An 18,411-nucleotide genomic window follows, 5' to 3' on the forward strand; every position below is an offset into this window, starting at 1 on the left:
GACTTCGTAAATAAAACTTGGCAGTAGAAGCGATTTTAATTCCATTTTTATTTCCAACTGATATTTGTGGCCACAATCACTTGGCACTCTAGTTGTGCCTTTCCACAGAAGATTTACATTTTTGATGTTGTTGAGATAGAAAGCAAGCCAGCAAAATTACATCTTAGCACAGTAGAGAGCAAAAGCTGAAGTGCATAGTTATGCAAGATGAAGGCACGCGAAGAGAAAAGTTTTGGTTTACAAGGACAGTTTCAGTTCCCAATGATTACGTCATCAGAGCTGCACCGATCATAGAGTGATCTAGAAGTGACGCAATGCAGAGAAGTTATTACGATTTTAGAATAGAGAGGAAGAATTTATGTTTATAGTTATATTATAATTCTGATTCATATATTTTTATCTTATATATATATATATATATATATATATATATATATATATATTTAATAATCCATGATATTGCCCCTTCCCAAGAACTTCATGATCTGTGCAGTACAATCCCTGGATAGGAAGCTGCAGTTACAACAAAAGGAAAATCAATATAATACTGAAATAATAATTTCAGTGAATAACATAAAACAAAGCAATTAAAAAAATGCATACATTTATAAATATATATACACAGGACTGTGGTCTTAGTATACTATTTACATTATATACACAATGGGAACTATGTACTGTGGCCATAGTAGGGAACTGACCTTTGTCATAACAAACAATTTTAGGCACAAAATTTGATGACTTATGAATCTGAATGATAAAGTCATTCAGCCTGTATAGGACTGTGTAAGGACCATCTCAAGGTGACTGTAGTTTAGGATATAGTCCTTTCTGTCTCCACAACCACACCTTATTACCTTCGTTGAATCAATGTTCTGTAGCTGTCATCTTGTATCAGGTCTTCATCCACTCCATTGCTAAGTTGACTCACTTTCCTGCAAATCTGTGCATCACTCCAAACTATGCCTGGAGATGAAGGTGCATCTGGAGGATGACCAAACAAGGTATCACAAGGCAGATAAAGGTCACGACTGTCGAGCATTTGGTATGGGAGGTAACCGGTAGTCTCGTGGACAACAGTGTGATAGGGCAGCAAAAGAGAGATGACTTCTTATCCCAGACCTGTTAGTTTCTAGAAACTCCTAGCGAGAGGTTATGAAGGATGATTCGATTAAACCTTATTACCATGCCATCTGACTGCGAATGTAAAAGGTGTCGTTTGGGTTTTGTCGATGCTTAGTAGCTTGCAGGGTCCTTAATTACAGCTGAGGTAAAATTTTTTCCTTGATAGGAATGTAACTGAAAAGGTACACTGAACCTGGAAATGCAGTGCTTTATCGTTAGCTCTGCTACCATTACAGCCACTTGTTCAGGGATAGGATGTGCTTCAGGTCATTTTGGGAAGTAATGACAATAGGCATGTATTTGTTGTTATCAGCAGTTTGTGTAACGTTGCAGCTTCTCATGCTGCATTTCTTTCGTCCTCTTTCTGGCTCCCACAAGCATCACATGATTGACACCACTTTTGCTCATCAGCCATCACATTAATCCATTAGAAGCGCTCTCAAACACTATCCAAAGTCTTTATTATTCCGAAGTGGCCATCTGTTGTGCTCCTTTAACCCGTTCAGGGCCAGTGGCACGTATTTGCGACACATTGATTCCACTTTTACCAGCCCAGCGTCGCATATACGCGAAGAGCTTCGATCAATCTCTTCAGCCCAGCGTCATGTATACGTAACTTGAAAACAGGGTGATTTTTTTTAAATGCATCTGACTGACTATAGCGGGTGTAACGTCGGCGAACTTCCGTGATGGAAAAACTTGGACCAGTTGTCCTTTTTTTATATTTATTTAAAAAATTAACATAGACTTTCTTGGTTAATTGAAAAGTAACTTATTATTACAAAAGCATTGAATTGAAAGTAACTGATTATTACAGCATTATTACAAAAGGGGAAAGCTATTAGCTTTCCTGGTCCATGATGCATCTTACTTGCTTGGCAAAAAAGCTGTTATTGTCCTGTGTGTTGATTCTCGTTTTGAATTATTCCACACACAGCAGAATTATTAAATTGGAATTTCCTTATCTATGGATAATTATTGCTTAATTTTCATTTATGTTTCATATTTGTAATATTTTCTCATGTGTATAGTAGTTGTTTTCATGCGTATAGTTATAATTTTAGTATTTTGCATGTTTATCTCGATTAATGCGATATTCTTTATACAATACATATTAATAATTAGTATATTAAGTATGTAACAAAAATTGAGGTCATTATATTAAAATGCTGATTTTATGAATTTTTTTGGCTGTACTCTTATATGCACTTTAATAACATCAAATGTGACGATATGTGTTCTGTGCAGGTTTTTGGCACGATTGCGTGTTGTATGGCAACCCTGTTGACGTTGAAAAATCTTTTGCTGGAGTGGTTTAATTGCTCGTTGGTTCGTGTCGTGCATGTTTTGAAATGGCCTATATTGCAATGATAGATGTGATGGCAAGACTTCAGTCACGTATTTTAGATTGTGTGGAAAGTAAATTTAGTATTAAAAGTTACAATGCTGGAGTTGTTAACGAATCTTTTGTTCACAGGTGTGTTTATGAGGATTGAAGTGTATTTTTGGAATTTCTGTGGGACTTTTTAACAGAGTCCGAAATGCGAAGTTGCTATGAGAACTCGGACGAAGAAGGGCGTTTCTGATAGTTCTTGTGTGGATTTGCAGTCAAATGGTTGCTGGTAAAGTATGTGGATATCAGCAGATTTTGAGATTTGGATTGTGATTTTCGTGTAGTATGTTAACTTTGGAGGAAGTTTTCATCGTTACCTTTGAAATTTTGAATCTCGGAAAGACATGCGATATAGCAAAATCGTGACACTTTTGTTCAGAGACATTGTGTGACTAGCGAAATTTTATTCAGGAATGTATTATGGTAAGTGCATTTTATTTTACTGTTTTTATTTTGTAGAATATTATGTTCATTGTTTTTTACTATGAATTTCTGTTATTGTTGTTTTTCTTAATTGTTTGTAATTTAGTTTATTTGGTTGATTTGTGCGTAGTGCCTAGCTTGTGCAATTCGTAGATGTTTTTTTAACTTTAAACAGAATGCTGTGTACATGGTATTCTTTGAAATTTATTGTTCTTATGTTGATTTATTGAAGCGAGGTGTACATAGTTTGTAGATTCCTTCACTGCCTAGAATGTGCAATTCGTAGACTTTTTTTTTAAGTTAAAACATATCCCTGTGTACATGGATTCTTGTCGAATATTTTTGGTTAGAAACTTTATGCTTTTGCTATCTAAATTTTTTGTTTTTGTTTCGGATTTTAAATTGTGCCTTCAAAACGTGGTTTTTGCATAGGCAAAAACTGAGCTTTTGGAGAAATTTCAGGCTTAAAATTCGAAATGTAGACAAAAAATTTAGGTAGTAATATAGGACCGTGGAGTTTCTCGGCAATGTTTGGCGAGAAATTTAGTGACCTGAGGGCGCATATAAGAGCAGTTCTTTTTTTTTTTTTTTTTTTTCTTTTTTTTTTTTTAAGTACGTTTAACTGCTGAAAATACATGGGCCATTGGCGACGTTGCATTTCAGGAGGTTCGGTCCCGTGGCTGCGCTTTGTTCTTCACGTGCTGGTCCTCAAAGGGTTAAGGACATCTGGGATTGAAAATCTGGAAGTATCTGCAGCCATCGGAATTCTTTTTGATCATCTGATTCTACTTCTGGTACAAGACACTAATTTCAAATACTTAGCCCCAGAGAGCCGAATATTGTTTTGTTGTAGGATCGAAATGTTTTGCCGGTTAGGTTTCCTGTTTGAAGATTTCATTAACAAATTATTGATTTAATGTTGCCGTCTTCCAACTGGTCTTTCCAGACTTCTTCGTCATTCCATGGATCTGGGTCAGATGATATTGAATTCATAACTTGACATTCGATTGGATTAAGCAGCTCATGTCTCTCTTCTACTCTGAAATAATATCAACATTTTTCTGGGTAGGGTCTTCTAGACAGCATATCATCGGATGACAGGTACTGAAGTCATATTCCTGGAGTCTCTGTATCTAATTCTTTGTTTAGGAGTAATTTAATTTTAAAATCGAGGGCCGATTAGTGGACATGCTGTAGATGCCATTTATGAAGTGTATTGCAAGGACAGGATTTCCCTTGTTTCTGATGGGCAGTTCAAAAAGGCAATATGAGAAAGCTTTTCAACATCTGTTGCGAGCTCCTGTAATGTTTCCATGGTCTTCTGTCAACAAGATTTTAACAGAAGCCTGCTATAGTCTTTTAAACACTTCTTGCCAAACTGCAGCACTAACACGCCAGATACAGCTTTGAAATATGGTTTTCAGGAAGAATTTGAAACATATCTGTTATGTCTGTTCTACTGCATCTGCTCTTGGAGAATGGAGATCGCAGGCTTTAGCTTTGGAATCCTATTCATTTGTGTTTGCCACTATAGAAAAGTGCATCTTTGTACACTTGCTAAGAAGTTATCATATGTGGATAGCTTTACTGAAGGTTCAGACAACTTTAAATTTAAAGGCAAATTGAATTTCTCTAACTGTATCTTCAACTGTGTCTATTGTACCTTCCATAGCTTCAAATTTATTTTCTTTTATGGCAGAAATTTCTGTTTTTATTTTCTCTTGACTTATTTCAATCTTTTCATTAACGGCTTTCATCTCTACTTACTGGAGTTTCATTGACAGCTTTCATCTGTACTTTAATGGAGTTTCATTGACGACTTTCATCTCTACTTTAATGGTATTCCATCTTTTCTTGGCCTACTTTCTTCTCTTCTCTAATAGATTCTTGGACCACTTTTAGCTTTTCTTTAATGAATTCTTAGTCCACTTTCATTTCTTATCCGAATGCAGCAAAGGCACCAGCTGTCTTATTTGCTTCTGCAGTGCTCTTATGAATGGCATTCAACTCCACTCCCGACACCAAAAATTATTGTATGCGTGTATGTTCATAATGGATGGAATGCACACAGAATCGATGATAGCTTGATTGATACAAATTATTTTACAATTAAAAAAAAAAAACTTTACAGTTCTGGAACTTTCCACAAAAACACTCTTACAGCTCTTTTCAGTATCACAGGGTACAATCAGTAGTTACACTTCAAACTACTAAGAATGTTAAGCACAATGAAGTGCAGAGCTCATCTAAGCTCTCACTCATATCTCAGTACACCAAATTCATCTCTGAATTTGACCATTTCAACTGTCAGATCTCAGCTAACAACTGAGAAAAACTGATGCTGTGTCCGGTCTTGTATAGTTTTCCCCCGGGCCACTAAGAAATCTCTAGTACTTTCTCCTTCACAAAATTACTGAAAGTCATATGAGGGCTGGATATGGTTACAGTTATATAGGGATCAATTGGATTTATTCAGACACTATACCGATTACAGTTACACAGGGGCCGAACCAAAATGTTGCCAAGTTTGGCAACAAAATTTAGTCGCCAGAACCTTCGCCAGCGTGGTGATATCTCAGCAATTTAGGGAGATGGCCATTTACTCAATGTTAAATAGATTTGCCCCTTGTAATATTATTTTCTCATCAGAGCATCATCTCTTTAAAGCATTTCATGTTACATTATACAAAAAAAAAAAAAAAAAAAAAAAAAAAAAAACCTACAATTTCACTCGAGTTACATACAAAATTCATAGCAGTATTATTTTGTATTTATATGCTGCATCTGGTATGCTTAGAATTATGAAGATCAAATCAACACTAATAAGAATTATAAGTCGCATCACTAATAAGAATTTTTATTTATATAATTAAATCTTTTAATTACATTTATCATGTGATTTCAGATTTAAATCAAAATAACTGAACATCTAAACAGTCATATCAATAATTGATCTGAAGGAAAATAACTATTTCTATTCAAATGAAATCTAAACTATCTAGAAAAAGGATTATGATGAGAGTCTGGGTGGTGAAAAATCATGTGAGTCTTAATATGTAATGCCACGCCATCCATCGAAAATCAGAACTATTTTCTCGCACTGCTCTCTGCTTGCATATGTTAACTTTAAAGGTCTGTCTATATGAAGCGATTTTTTTCAGCCGACTTTCTCGTAGAGCAACAATTTTAAGGATCTGCACATGCGCAAAAAATTGGTCATGTTCTCTGCCTCGATTTTGGAACTTTTGTTCACTGCTCACTAGCGTACGATAAAATTGGAGTCTCTAGCCAATAAGATTGCTTTGAGTGATCACGTGCTTTTCTCCACATTTGAATAATAAACATGGCTGCATTTCGTTGGAGCGAAACTCAAATTTTTCAACTAATAGATTTCTATAGAGAAAATGTTGTGTTGTGGGATACGAGTAATGCAAATTTTAAAAATAAAAAATTAAGGGATTCTCCTATTTTGGTAAGCTTTGTCTTTCCCATTACTTTATATATTCAAATATTTTCTATTCGGGGTGAAAATTATTTTAACTTCTCCAAGAAAAGTTCCAAAAACTATTAATGGTGCCATATCACGGGTACGATATGTAAATATTCAGGAACTACTTGAAACTGTGGTCGCACTTATTGAAAAATTCAGAAAACAAAATCTCCAGTTGAGAAATTACGGCTGATGTAAAGCAGCGCAGACACTCGTTGGCTTTGCTGAACGAAAATGAGCGATCATACCCCAGTGGTAAAGCGTAGAGCAGGTTTTCACCGTATATCGAGATCGTGAGTTCGATCCCCCACCTTAATTTTGGACTTTCTGCACCTGCAAGGACTTTTTAATTTTGTTTCTCCATCACTAAATTCGAACTGCATGACTTAAAAGTCCCTTTTTATTTTATGGTGTGGTGTTTATTGAATTTTAATGCCTTTTTATTTTACGAATGGCCATTGGCACGTGTTTTAGATCTACTGGTGAAAACTTTAGTAGTTGCGTACCAGCTCAAAAGAAGTCGCAAGTCACAAACTCAGTTTTGTGTTAATCAAGTTTTGCAAAAACAAATTACAACCCAATTTAATACAAATATTGCTAAATTTTATTAGCTGATTAACTGATAGTCATATGATCATAGCTTTCAGACTGTATTAGTTATTTAATTATGCTGATATTATTTTTTTAGTGTTTAATAAATACACTACTTAAGACTTTGCACCTTTATGATATTTCTTATTTGAAATTTTTGCACTGAAATTACACTGTTGCTTTGTAATGTAGTAATCTTTATTCTTTATTACTACTTTTTACTTATACTGATTTGATTTTCATGACATTATTCTCTATTTATTCATTAATAAAGGTTTTGATTTAAAGCACAATAGTTACTTATTTTATTATTTCAAGATTTAAGCGCACAAATAGGAGTGCCAGAAAATGAAATAAAAAAAAAATAAATAAATAAAATAAAAGAGGAGTAATCTGTGCACTCTGTACACAAAGGAAAAGCATATATATTTTTTTAAAGTTTTGCTGCAAACTAAATTTAGCAAAACATCAAAATCACGCGGCATCATGCGTAAATACTTTCCAAATTGTACCGTGTCTTCAATACGCAACTCCTGGAGCAGGGTATTACGAAGGCACCATGAATTTCTCGTTATTCAACCCAATTTCTGGTCTAAACGTGTTTTCTCCCCCTGCTTCCGTAGCTGTATCTATAGTAGCAATTTAAAGTAAAATAGTCATCCATTATTTTGACTATTTGACAACACCGTAAGCTTTGTTTACAAATTGTAGACAGTGTGATGCTGTAGAAGGCAGGAACACTTCCTTTCACAGTGATTGTCTGAGTGAATTCCTGTACTAATGAGAATATTGTTCTGTGTGGACAGGCGAGCTATCTCAGATATTGTCGGCCGAGGAAATCACTACGTGTAGACGGGCCTTTACAGATGTTTTGACTGTATTCATTTATACGTTTATTCCATTTACTGTGTTATGTTATCAATATCTGTATTATATATGATACTTGAGTAGTTTGTATATCATGTTGATTACTTAATAGGTTCTGTACAATCCCCGCAAGTGCCCAAAAGAATTTTTATAGGTGGAAAAACATTTATAAGGAGTACTTCTGATACAATGAAAGCTTCTTCGCCCATTTCAAAGACATTAGCTAGGTATAAGAAAATATAATGTAATGATAATTTTATTAGTTTTTTTAACTAAATTTTGTCTTAATTAAAGTAAAAAATTTTTAAGTATTGTAAAAAATAAATAAAATTGATACATATTGTTATCATTTATTCTTTTAAGAGGTTTTTTTTTTTTTTTTTTTTTTTTTTTTTCCCCTTGTTCTGGCAGAGATTTTTATACATTTGGAAAGCAGTTTTATAATATAATATACAATTTCTTAAAAAATGTTATGCATTTAATAATGTTAATTTTAAAATTCTTGTTTGTATTTACTTTGCAGGGTTTTTTTTTTTTTTTTTTTTTTTTTTTTTTGTAACATGTAGGGGACAATTTGAAAATCTATTAACTTGCTTATATGCAGGTATCATAATTTTTTTTTAGTTTAGTGCAGTTAAGCATTGATAACAGAATGTTTTTAATTTAAAATTATGTAATGGCTGAATAAAATTTGTTTATTTAATTTCAGATGTTTTCCATATAACAGTACAAAAGCAATTCTTCTACCTTTTATTTTCAAAGAATTCTTATTGTTTGAAATTTTATTTTCAGCCGTGCTTTGAATCGCAGCATTAATAGAGCTCTTACTGCATCAGTTAGGAAAAAGGCAATTAAAATCAACACATATTGTATGTTTTATAATCGATTTGGAAGGTGCAATAAAGGTATTAAGTGTCCTTACATCCATGACCCCAGCAAAATTGCAGTTTGCACACGGTATGAATTTAAAAATATGTACTTTTAGTGTATTGTGAATGTGACATTTTTAATAATGGAAGTTTTGCAAGCCATGCAGCATCATATTTTATGCGGCTTAATAATTTGAGTATTAATTGCAATACTAATAATTTTTGCCATTTTGCAATTTCATGAAACCGGTATTTTCTAAGATAAAATACCGTGTTTGCGGTATTAGCTATAAGCAATAATTTTTTATTATTAAAGGTTTATATCTAACTTATTAGGTATCTACTGTTATTTGAAATGCTTATTTTAATGTTTTATTTTTTTTTAAAAATCAATGTGGCAGTACTAGCATCAATCATTTGCTGTTCCATTCCGATCTCCTATGTTTGGTTGTGTAATGTTGAGGTCAAGTATGAAGCGTGTATGAAACCTAAGCATACATCACATGACTCAACTGCCAACCAGTTTTCATTAGAGTATTCAGACCTCGATTTCTTCCCTAACACCTCATAGCTATTGCTGCACGAAGAATTTCAAAACATTTCTCCAAAAACATTTTTGAAAAGCAAACACAGACATAATCAGAGGAATTCATTGAAGATGATATTAATAATAGAAAATAATTGTCACAAGAAGTTACAATTAGCTATAAATGAAAGAATTACTGCAAATAATAATGCAAAAGTAATTAAAAAACAGATTTATCCAAAACCATGAGAGTTGAGACCAAGTTGCTGGAAGATGAAAGACTTCAAGGCAAACATTTAGAGAAAACATATTGTTCATTTCTAACAGTACCACCAACCAGCATGCATGCCGAAAGAGCATTTTCAACTACATGTAATTTTGTGCACAAAAATATATTCTAGGCTTAATGAGTTCCACTTCAATAGATGAATTACTTTTTTTTATGATCACATTTAAAAAATGTGCAGTTAATAAATTAGCTTTTTTTTAATAAATATTATATATACTAGACAACAAGATTTTTATATGATATTTTTTCTTAGTAGTAATACTATAGGTTTTGTTCCTTTAGTTCTGTTGTATTGCGGTAAAGATTTATTTTTTACATTTTCTGTTTCTAATATAATAAATTATTATTATTATATTTTTATAGTTTGTGCACTTTTTATATAAAACTAATGAATATGGCAAACAAACAACTGTGATTTTGTATCTTTTTTGAAAAATTCCTAATATTGGTATCCCAGTACAACATTTAAAAATGTACCAAACTGGTAATGTATTTCTAGTTCAGTATTGCAGTCACTGATTTTGAGCTATATAAAATATGAACAATTACAGAAATATAAAACTTATTTATGTTTAAAAAAAATTGTGTATTTTTATGATATGTTAATGCATCTGTACTGATTGCATAAAGTTTTATTTAAATTAGGTTAAAAAATAAATTTCATATTAATTAAACTGTTAAAAAATATTTTATTATCCAAGGTTTTTGCGTGGCACCTGCAAGATTGATGGCTGTCCCTTTTCTCATGAAATTTGTCCTGGAAAAATGGCAATCTGTTCATTTTATCTTTTGGGAACATGCAGTAAAATTAACTGTCCATATAGACATGAAAATTTAAATCCAGATGCAGAATTGTGTAAAGCTTTTGTTCAAGGGTACTGTTCAGAAGGAAAGGAGGTTTGTGAAAATTCTAAAATAATTCAAATGTGTATACTAAAAGTTGAAAATATGATTTTAATCTTCCTTGTACAGTCTTTATATTTTCACGTGAAATTTTCTGTACTGTGTAACATGAAGTCGCTAGACATCCTTAGTTCACTGATATGTATAAAAATGAAGACATTATATGTATTAAATACTCTGAAAGTGCTTTTTAGTCCTGATGAGAAAGCTTTGATTTCATTTAAGGACATTGTTAGTTGTAGCTCAGAAGTTCATTCATTCTGTGCAAATATGTTTCCATCATTGTCTAAAATGAGTAGCATTATAACAAAATTTAAAAAAAAAAAAAAAAAAAAAAAAACCCATTAAGATGCAATCAAGTAGTTAGACAGTCTGATAGTTTAGAGTTAGGAAGTCAATATTTTTTCTGAACTAAGAAATAGTCTTCTGATTATTGTACTAGGAAACAGAAGTTGGTCATAAGATCTCATAGTTATGCTGCAGATTTGAAATCATTGATCAGTTGTGGCAGTGTCTGCTATCATAATATATGTATGTCTCTTTTTTTGTCAAATGTGATACAGTGTATGGAGCTTTTAAGACATTGCAGGCAAGTTGACATTTTTCATTGTTGTTTAGATCTTTCTAACCATCCCCAGTTTTAAAATTTTGTTTATTATATGTGTGATTTTTTTAATAGAATTTAAAATAAATATCAAAAGATATGTTATTAAATTGAATGTCGATGATTAATCAAGTTAATAGTGTGTTTAAAACTGGGATGTGGATGGGTTTAGAACAATATGATATTCAACTTTGCATTAATAGCATTACGCCATTCCAAGATCAACAGTAGTAATCTGATGAATTTTTGGTTACATAATATACTTTGTAAATTTATGAATATTTAAATTTCTATTTTTCCACTGTGTATTTCATACTCAAAAGTGATAAGTTTTTTTATAAATTAGTCTTCCTCATGGCATATACAGCAATATCTTGCATAGTCTGCCTATTCAGTTTTGCCAATATTCCTGACTGCTTGAAACCAGACTAATTGAGGAATGACATATACGAAAAGAAAATTACTTCCATTTTTTTTTTCTATTTTTGAATAAATAAAACATGATTAATGAATTCACATGTCTTTATCAGAAATTGTTTTAAATGAATGTCTTTTATAATTCATTTTTTATTCTGTAAAATTTGTAATATTGATCTTGACTGAATATTTTTCACATTTTCCTTTTGTACTTATCATTATTATTTTTAACAAGTATTAAAATTTAATTACAACAAATAGACTTTACTTTAGATTTCTGTATTGAAAAATAATAGACAAAAGTTAATCCAACATTAAAGTTCACTGCACATTCTGTATAATCTACACATACTGTCATAGTTCAAGAATAAACAGAATCTAGGTACATACAATGGAGAAAACAAAGAAAAAATTGAAATATATATTGTATTGCAGAATTTAAAAATGCACAAGAAGAGGTTTGACTGTGTTGAGGAAAAATACCAATGATTTACACATTAAAAGTTAATTCACTTCTTTTTTACTTTGCTAAATTAAAATTTAGCTTGTTTTGAAATTTTCAAACCAGATTAAAGTGAATCTGGATTGATCAAAGTCATAGTCATACTCCATCTGGACTGATCATAGTCATACTCCATAGCGTATAAAACTGAGTTGGTTAAGTTAAATATTTTGTAAATTTTTTTAAGCATTTGAGAGAATTTATTCTATATAACTATTTAATTCAGAAAAATATAATTACATACATAACAGAAATATATAAAGAAGCTTTATATTTTCATATTTTTTTTTTCTTCCCCATTTAGTGTAAAAAAGCACATATATTGGTGTGTCCTCAGTATGTACAAGGTATTTGCGAGAAGGGAGATGCTTGCGCTTTTCCTCATCCTCCTCCAAAAATAAAGAAAAATAAGTATGTTATTTTAATTTTATTGTAACCTAACTTTCTTACATAATGCAAGGATTCTTTAAATTTCTCATATTTGTAGTCAAGTCTTATAAAAATAGAACAGGGCTATTTTAACCCTAGAAATTACAAGCTCTTTAATACTTTGTTGGTCATACTTCAGCTAAGAGGTCTTTGATACTCCTTGTTGGTCATACTTAAGTGCTCATTCTCTATTTTCCTTTTGTTTTTGTAAGTTTATTTTTTGTTTAGTTTTTTAAATTTTCAAATAAATATTTTGCTAAAACTGCATAAAATGTAATGTATTTCCTCTTTCATAATGTAATAAATTGAATTTTTAGTATCATCTGTGAGTTAAAACACATGGTTGTGAATACAGGAGATGCAACCGTTGGAGTGTTAATAATACAGATAATGAATTTAATTAGGTGCCAACATTCTAGAGATGATATTATGCAACAGCAGTATATTAACATATTTCAAACCAATGGTATTTAGTGTAACATTGTAGATTCATCTTGTATTTTGCGTAAAATGTTCTTCTCCCCAGTCATCAAGCAATTGTTTTGTAAACAAGCATTTGAAGGAGCATAATCAGAAACAATTGTTTTAGTACTCATTTTGATATTATCTGCCATGCCCTACAGAATTTTTTAAATATAGGCTTTTTAAACTACTGAATAGTGTTTTCTTATTGAAATAATTATTCATTAACTGAAGTAAAAAATACTGATAAAGAACTCTAATGTATTCATATGGCAGTTGCAAACTATTTGAGGAAACTAATGAATAGTTTATGCAAAATAATGAAATTCTTAATTCTTTCGTTAGTTTTTGTCTAAATTATTATGGGTGGGGGGGGGGAGACAGAGAAGGTGGTTGAAGCATGATTCCAGTTTATAAAAATGAAATCGTTTAAGTTTCAAACAAGTCCCATTTTCATTTTGTAAGCAATATTTGGAACAAAGTTTTAAACTTTGGTTTAACCCTTTCCATATGCAAGATAATCAAATGCATAATCAAGGGAATGATTATTTCTTTCCCTTTCCCCTCTCCCTTATATTGATGCATTTATAAATCCAAAATAATGAAATATTTTTTATATTTTATGCATTACATTCATAAGCTTAATTTTCAGTCATATTACAAGAATTCCAGATTTGTTATATAATCTACCTCATAAAGTTGTCATATTGAAATTCATACTATTTTTATGTTTAACATTTTATTTCCCTCCTCTTGCAAAAATTAATATCCATATTTAACTTTTAAGAAGCATGCTTCAAAATGACTACTAAAAGAATATATATTATATAAAAAATTAAAATGTGTGAGGGAGAACAAAAATAACTTTTACAGTCTCTTTGTTATTGAATACAAATTTTGATCAGTTCCCCAAATTTGTTGACCTCTTAAAAAGAAGAAAATTTTGAGTTTCTTCAGCCATGAATGAACTGCTTCCTGTGCTTGCACGTCACTTTCATATCAGTAGTCTTGCAAAGTGCTTTTTACAGATTTTAAGACATGAAAATCACATGGTGCTAGAAAGGTGTACCAATGCAATCAAAATAGCCTTTAGTTGCAAGATCTTACATATTCCAAATATGTCTGCCTCATCTCTGCTTCTCTAGCATTGACCTTACTTATTGCAGAAAAAGTGAAATGTTCTAATTTTCTTTTTTCTTTCTAGCTTGAAAGATAATACAAACAAAAAACAAAATGAAAAAGAACCAGAGGAACTCCTGTTAAGATATTTTCTACCCTGCACTAGCAGAAATATTTCTGTCAATGAAAGTTGTGACAATGTAGTTATGCCGAGGATGCAAAGTTTTCCCAAGCAACCATCTTTCATACCCTTATCTAGTACACCTGTTGCAACATATTCAGGAAATGTTACTGAATTGCCTTCATTTACAAGTGTTGAAGAAGGATCTTGATTATAGAGGTATACATTTATATTTTTTTCCCCGTTTTTTTGTAATATATTGGTTTGTTATTTAAAATATTTATGAGTCACATAAAAAAATACTTTTTTCATACTCTCAGTCAATAATCTCCTTAAATTACAAATCTTAAACAGTGTTCTTTTATTATATATTTTTAATCTTTTTCAGTTTCCATTAAAATATTGTAATGATGTTAGTATTGAATATAGTTACACGTTATAGCTAGCTATGTAGGTGTTACAATCTCAAGCTTATATAAGATATTTCAAAATTTTCTATATGAAATTTAAAGCTTGGTGTGGTGTACAAATTATATTTGTATAGGAACATATGTTTGAAAATGGATGCTAGAAGTAGATGAATAAGGAGAAATAAAGAAGGTATTACAACTTATTTATTGGCAATATGTGCAACAAGGAATATGTATACAATTTTTTAAGAGGAAGTTTCTTTCACAAGCAGTGATGCATATCTCACAATGCTGATGCTTAAATTGATAAATTTGTGAAAAATGCAAGTCTGTTTTGGGTATAATTAAGTTCCTCAGTAATATGAGGTTACTGTCATATTTAATGCAGTTCTTAAGGTATCAAGCTGTACTTCACCTTGGTGCAGAATTTATTGTGCAGGTTGTATACATTGGCTGTAACTAGCTGCCATCAGTGATTGGATCCGATAGTATGTCAAAAGAAATGTAAGCATTCCTTATATTATACTTTTTATATTTTGGACATAGTTTGTGAATAGTATTCAATTTTACATACAGTTGCTTCTTTCAATGCAGGTATGTGAATCCTTTTTTTTTTTTTTTTCCAACCACAATTCTTTATTTTCTAAGAATGATCCATTTTCATATTATCTCTGATGCAAACACTGAAGCATTTAACGATTAGACATTTGTTTACAATTATAGTATGGCTGTTCCATTTATGTTTGCTGTCTTACACATGAAATATGTGCTAGGCATTTCTGCATAGTGATGCAACCAACTCAAGCCAGATCAGTAACTCGTATAACAAGTGTAAGTACTGCCCAAGTAATTTATTGCCTGTAATTAACATATTCTAAGTATTTTCATTCGTATAAGTTCTCTTAGTTTAAAATAAATGGCAATAGTTATTTTGTCTTTGTGTTTCATGGAAGAATGGTTGCCAGAGCCTCATGGAGGTTGGACTTCTACTTCCACCCCAATTTTAAGAGCCCCCTGAGAGATGGTCCGAGGGTCTCCCATCCCTCTCCCCTACCACCAAACCACACAACAGGACTTTGGGCTTACCATATATTTAGAGTGTCTCCATTCTACAAGTACAACATCCATGCCTTCTCAGAGATTCGAGCCCAGGCCCTTCGGTACTGCAATAGGCTCCTCTAACCACTATACCGTCTGGGCAGCAAACACCAAAATCAGGATGATTTTAAAGATTTTTCTCATTATTGTATCATTTAATATATCAATAGGTGATTCGATAGTTCAAATGATAAGATTTCAATTTTGAACGGAAATTAATAATATGGCTGTTCTGGAGAAATTTGTTTGTCATTCCTGAGTGAATATTTCACTAAATATTTTGTCAACAGTTGATTTATTAACTGATGCTAAAATAGTGAGCTAAAGATCCTGCAATTGAGATAAATTTTCCTCAGTTTAGTGAGTAGTGCAGAGTTTCATCAGATATAGAAAAGGTATGAGTATTTTCTGATTAGATGTAAACAGTACAAAATTCATATTGATTAAAATTTCTCTTATGCTCAAATTTTAACACAATACGTTTACTTTAAACATGAGTTATTTGACAAAGGTATATTAGGCCAAGAAAAATTTCCATTTTGAATGAATTTTGGAATGTATCCACAAAATGTATTCAAAAAGAAATTTGAAACTGAATCTTTATTTTAGTGAAATAAGATTGTAAATTGCAAATCTGCTATTCCAAAATATATGTAAAACTGATAATGATGATATGCTGTGCTAAGATATTGAAAAATATGACACCAATCAGAAAATTAACATTATCAGATGTAATGCATGAAAAAATTTATCAAGATGGCTATTTACATTCCATACTATTCAAGAAATAAAAAAATACATAAAATGAAAATATTATGTATTTTAGAAATTGTTTTGTGTATTTTTTATATAAAAACACTTTTGATTATTTCGGTTTTAGAAGACCCATTAAGCATGCTGTTAATGTTAGACTTTTTATGGATATAAAGAATTTCAAGCTTAAATAAAAATATTTAGAATGTTTTCATTTGTAAATTCTGCCTTCTTTAACAGATAAATTTGTAGCACATTTTACAAATAGAAAGAAATACATTAGCTTGAAAGTTTTATAATAAAATGTAAAGTATAATTCAATGATTTGGCTCATTTACAGATAAAATATTACTAATAAAAATTAATATTTGATTTAGACTAACTTTGATACTTTTTTTAATTTTAGTTAAATTTTTATACTCAACTACTGAGAAAATTTTCAGCTGCATAATCGAGTTGTAAAATTAAATCACTCTCTGCAGTGTAAGCAGATTTTCATAGGGTGCAAAATATGTGAATATTAAAAATCATGTTTAATCATTAATAGGAGTATACAAAGTACTGTGTACAATAAAAGTTTGTATATAATTTTAAATTCAAAACTATAGGCTATATGGAAAACTAGTCTGGACCACCATCATGCCAAATTTTAGAAGATTTAAACCATTGTTTGGGTAAGAAAAGATTTTAAAATCACAGACATATATATTTATCTTTTTACATGTTTGTATTTTTAAAATACTGCAAATTGTTCCAGTAGTATTTATTTTATATGTGAATGTATATGTATAAATGTATATTGGTTTTATAAATAAAAGTATTTTCAATAGAAAGATAAATTTTATTGCTTGATTTCTTTCATAGAGATTTCACGTTCCTGAAAAGAAACACATTTTGTTGAAAAGGTTAATATATATAATGCAAAATATAAACTAATAAAATAGATATAAAAAGATATTAAGTGATTTTGAGAAATAGGTTACTAAAATTTCTTTACTGAAGTTTAAAAATCAAGAACAAATAAAGTTCTTCTGATTTGCGATTTTTCAAAATAACTTATCAGGGTTAAGTGCTCTGAATGTAAACAAAAGCGCCACACCCTTTAGACTTTCCAAAGCTTGACAGCATTGCATCAACCATGGTAAAGGAGGAAGGTATTTCTTTTTATTCCTTCCTCCATTGTAAATATATTGTAACAACAAACAAACGATATTCCTGCTAGTGTATTTTATTTGCTAATTTGTTAAACATTTCCAATATTCATTTGAAAAACAATTTTTGTTTGCTTTGAGAAATAAATTTTTCTCCCCATTTTTGAACTTCTAGATTTTAAAGATTTTGTTGCTCTAAAAAGATATAAATGTTCCTTTGTGGTGAAGGTCTTTCAATTTATCCAGTGGTGCAGAATTACATTCAGTTCATTTAAACTTATGTTTGAGTAGGAAATCTAATCTCATCATCACTTAAATGGAACTGCTAACAATGAAAGATTAAATCTTTTGTTTGGAAGGTCCTTCATTGTTAGCAGTTGCAGGATGGATTAAAAAAATTGAATGCTTTCTTAAAAAATGCCAAAATTTGGTATAAATCAAGTTAGTGTTTTGAGTGGTTTTTCGAAGATTATATTTCAACCTAACTGATTGCAATTCTTAAATGATCAATTTGATCATTAACCCCTTAACTACCCTTAACTATCATTTATATGCCTTGCTCAGCTGATGCGTTAACTGCCCTGGGCGTATATATACACCCAGGGCAGTTAACTGAAATAGCTGAATGCTACCATTTGCTTTGCGCTGCTGCCAGTAAAATTATTCACAAAGCTTTGGAATGCAACACCACAGTGACCTTGACAGATTATGCAAAGGAGGATACTATTTCGGAAAGGGGGGGGGAGACATGGAGAAGAGGATGTTTCTGAAATGGTGAAAGTAATGACTGCCCAGTTATTGGTCATGCCTTTGTTTGAATAATGTCATCTTTGGGATCAGACACCTCGGAATATGATATTGCGACTATT

The 18,411-nt window shown here is 31.2% G+C and overlaps 2 protein-coding genes across 7 annotated transcripts in view; one reads left to right on the forward strand and one right to left on the reverse strand.

Annotated features, from left to right (window-relative positions):
- LOC118202616 (uncharacterized) overlaps positions 1 to 17,201 on the forward strand; it is a 31,119-nt gene extending 13,918 nt beyond the window's left edge. The window contains exons 6-11 of the mRNA XM_035374790.2: positions 8,002 to 8,116; positions 8,682 to 8,846; positions 10,275 to 10,470; positions 12,304 to 12,410; positions 14,095 to 14,349; positions 17,000 to 17,201. Of these exons, the coding sequence (XP_035230681.2) occupies positions 8,002 to 8,116; positions 8,682 to 8,846; positions 10,275 to 10,470; positions 12,304 to 12,410; positions 14,095 to 14,341 (830 nt within the window). The 3' untranslated portion in view covers positions 14,342 to 14,349; positions 17,000 to 17,201. The remainder of the gene's footprint in view (positions 1 to 8,001; positions 8,117 to 8,681; positions 8,847 to 10,274; positions 10,471 to 12,303; positions 12,411 to 14,094; positions 14,350 to 16,999) is intronic.
- A 10-nt stretch (positions 17,202 to 17,211) lies between these two features.
- Positions 17,212 to 18,411, reverse strand: part of LOC118202617 (putative ATP-dependent RNA helicase DHX35) — a 109,298-nt gene continuing 108,098 nt past the window's right edge. For all 6 annotated transcript variants that reach the window (XM_085827584.1, XM_085827574.1, XM_085827578.1 and 3 more), the window contains one exon: positions 17,212 to 17,268. In XM_085827584.1, the coding sequence (XP_085683710.1) occupies positions 17,233 to 17,268 (36 nt within the window). In that variant the 3' untranslated portion in view covers positions 17,212 to 17,232. The remainder of the gene's footprint in view (positions 17,269 to 18,411) is intronic.

This window comes from Stegodyphus dumicola, chromosome 1 (genome assembly GCF_044657685.1).
Source record: "Stegodyphus dumicola isolate Sdum_Otavi_A_Nest chromosome 1, ASM4465768v1".
Classification (NCBI taxonomy): domain Eukaryota; kingdom Metazoa; phylum Arthropoda; class Arachnida; order Araneae; family Eresidae; genus Stegodyphus; species Stegodyphus dumicola.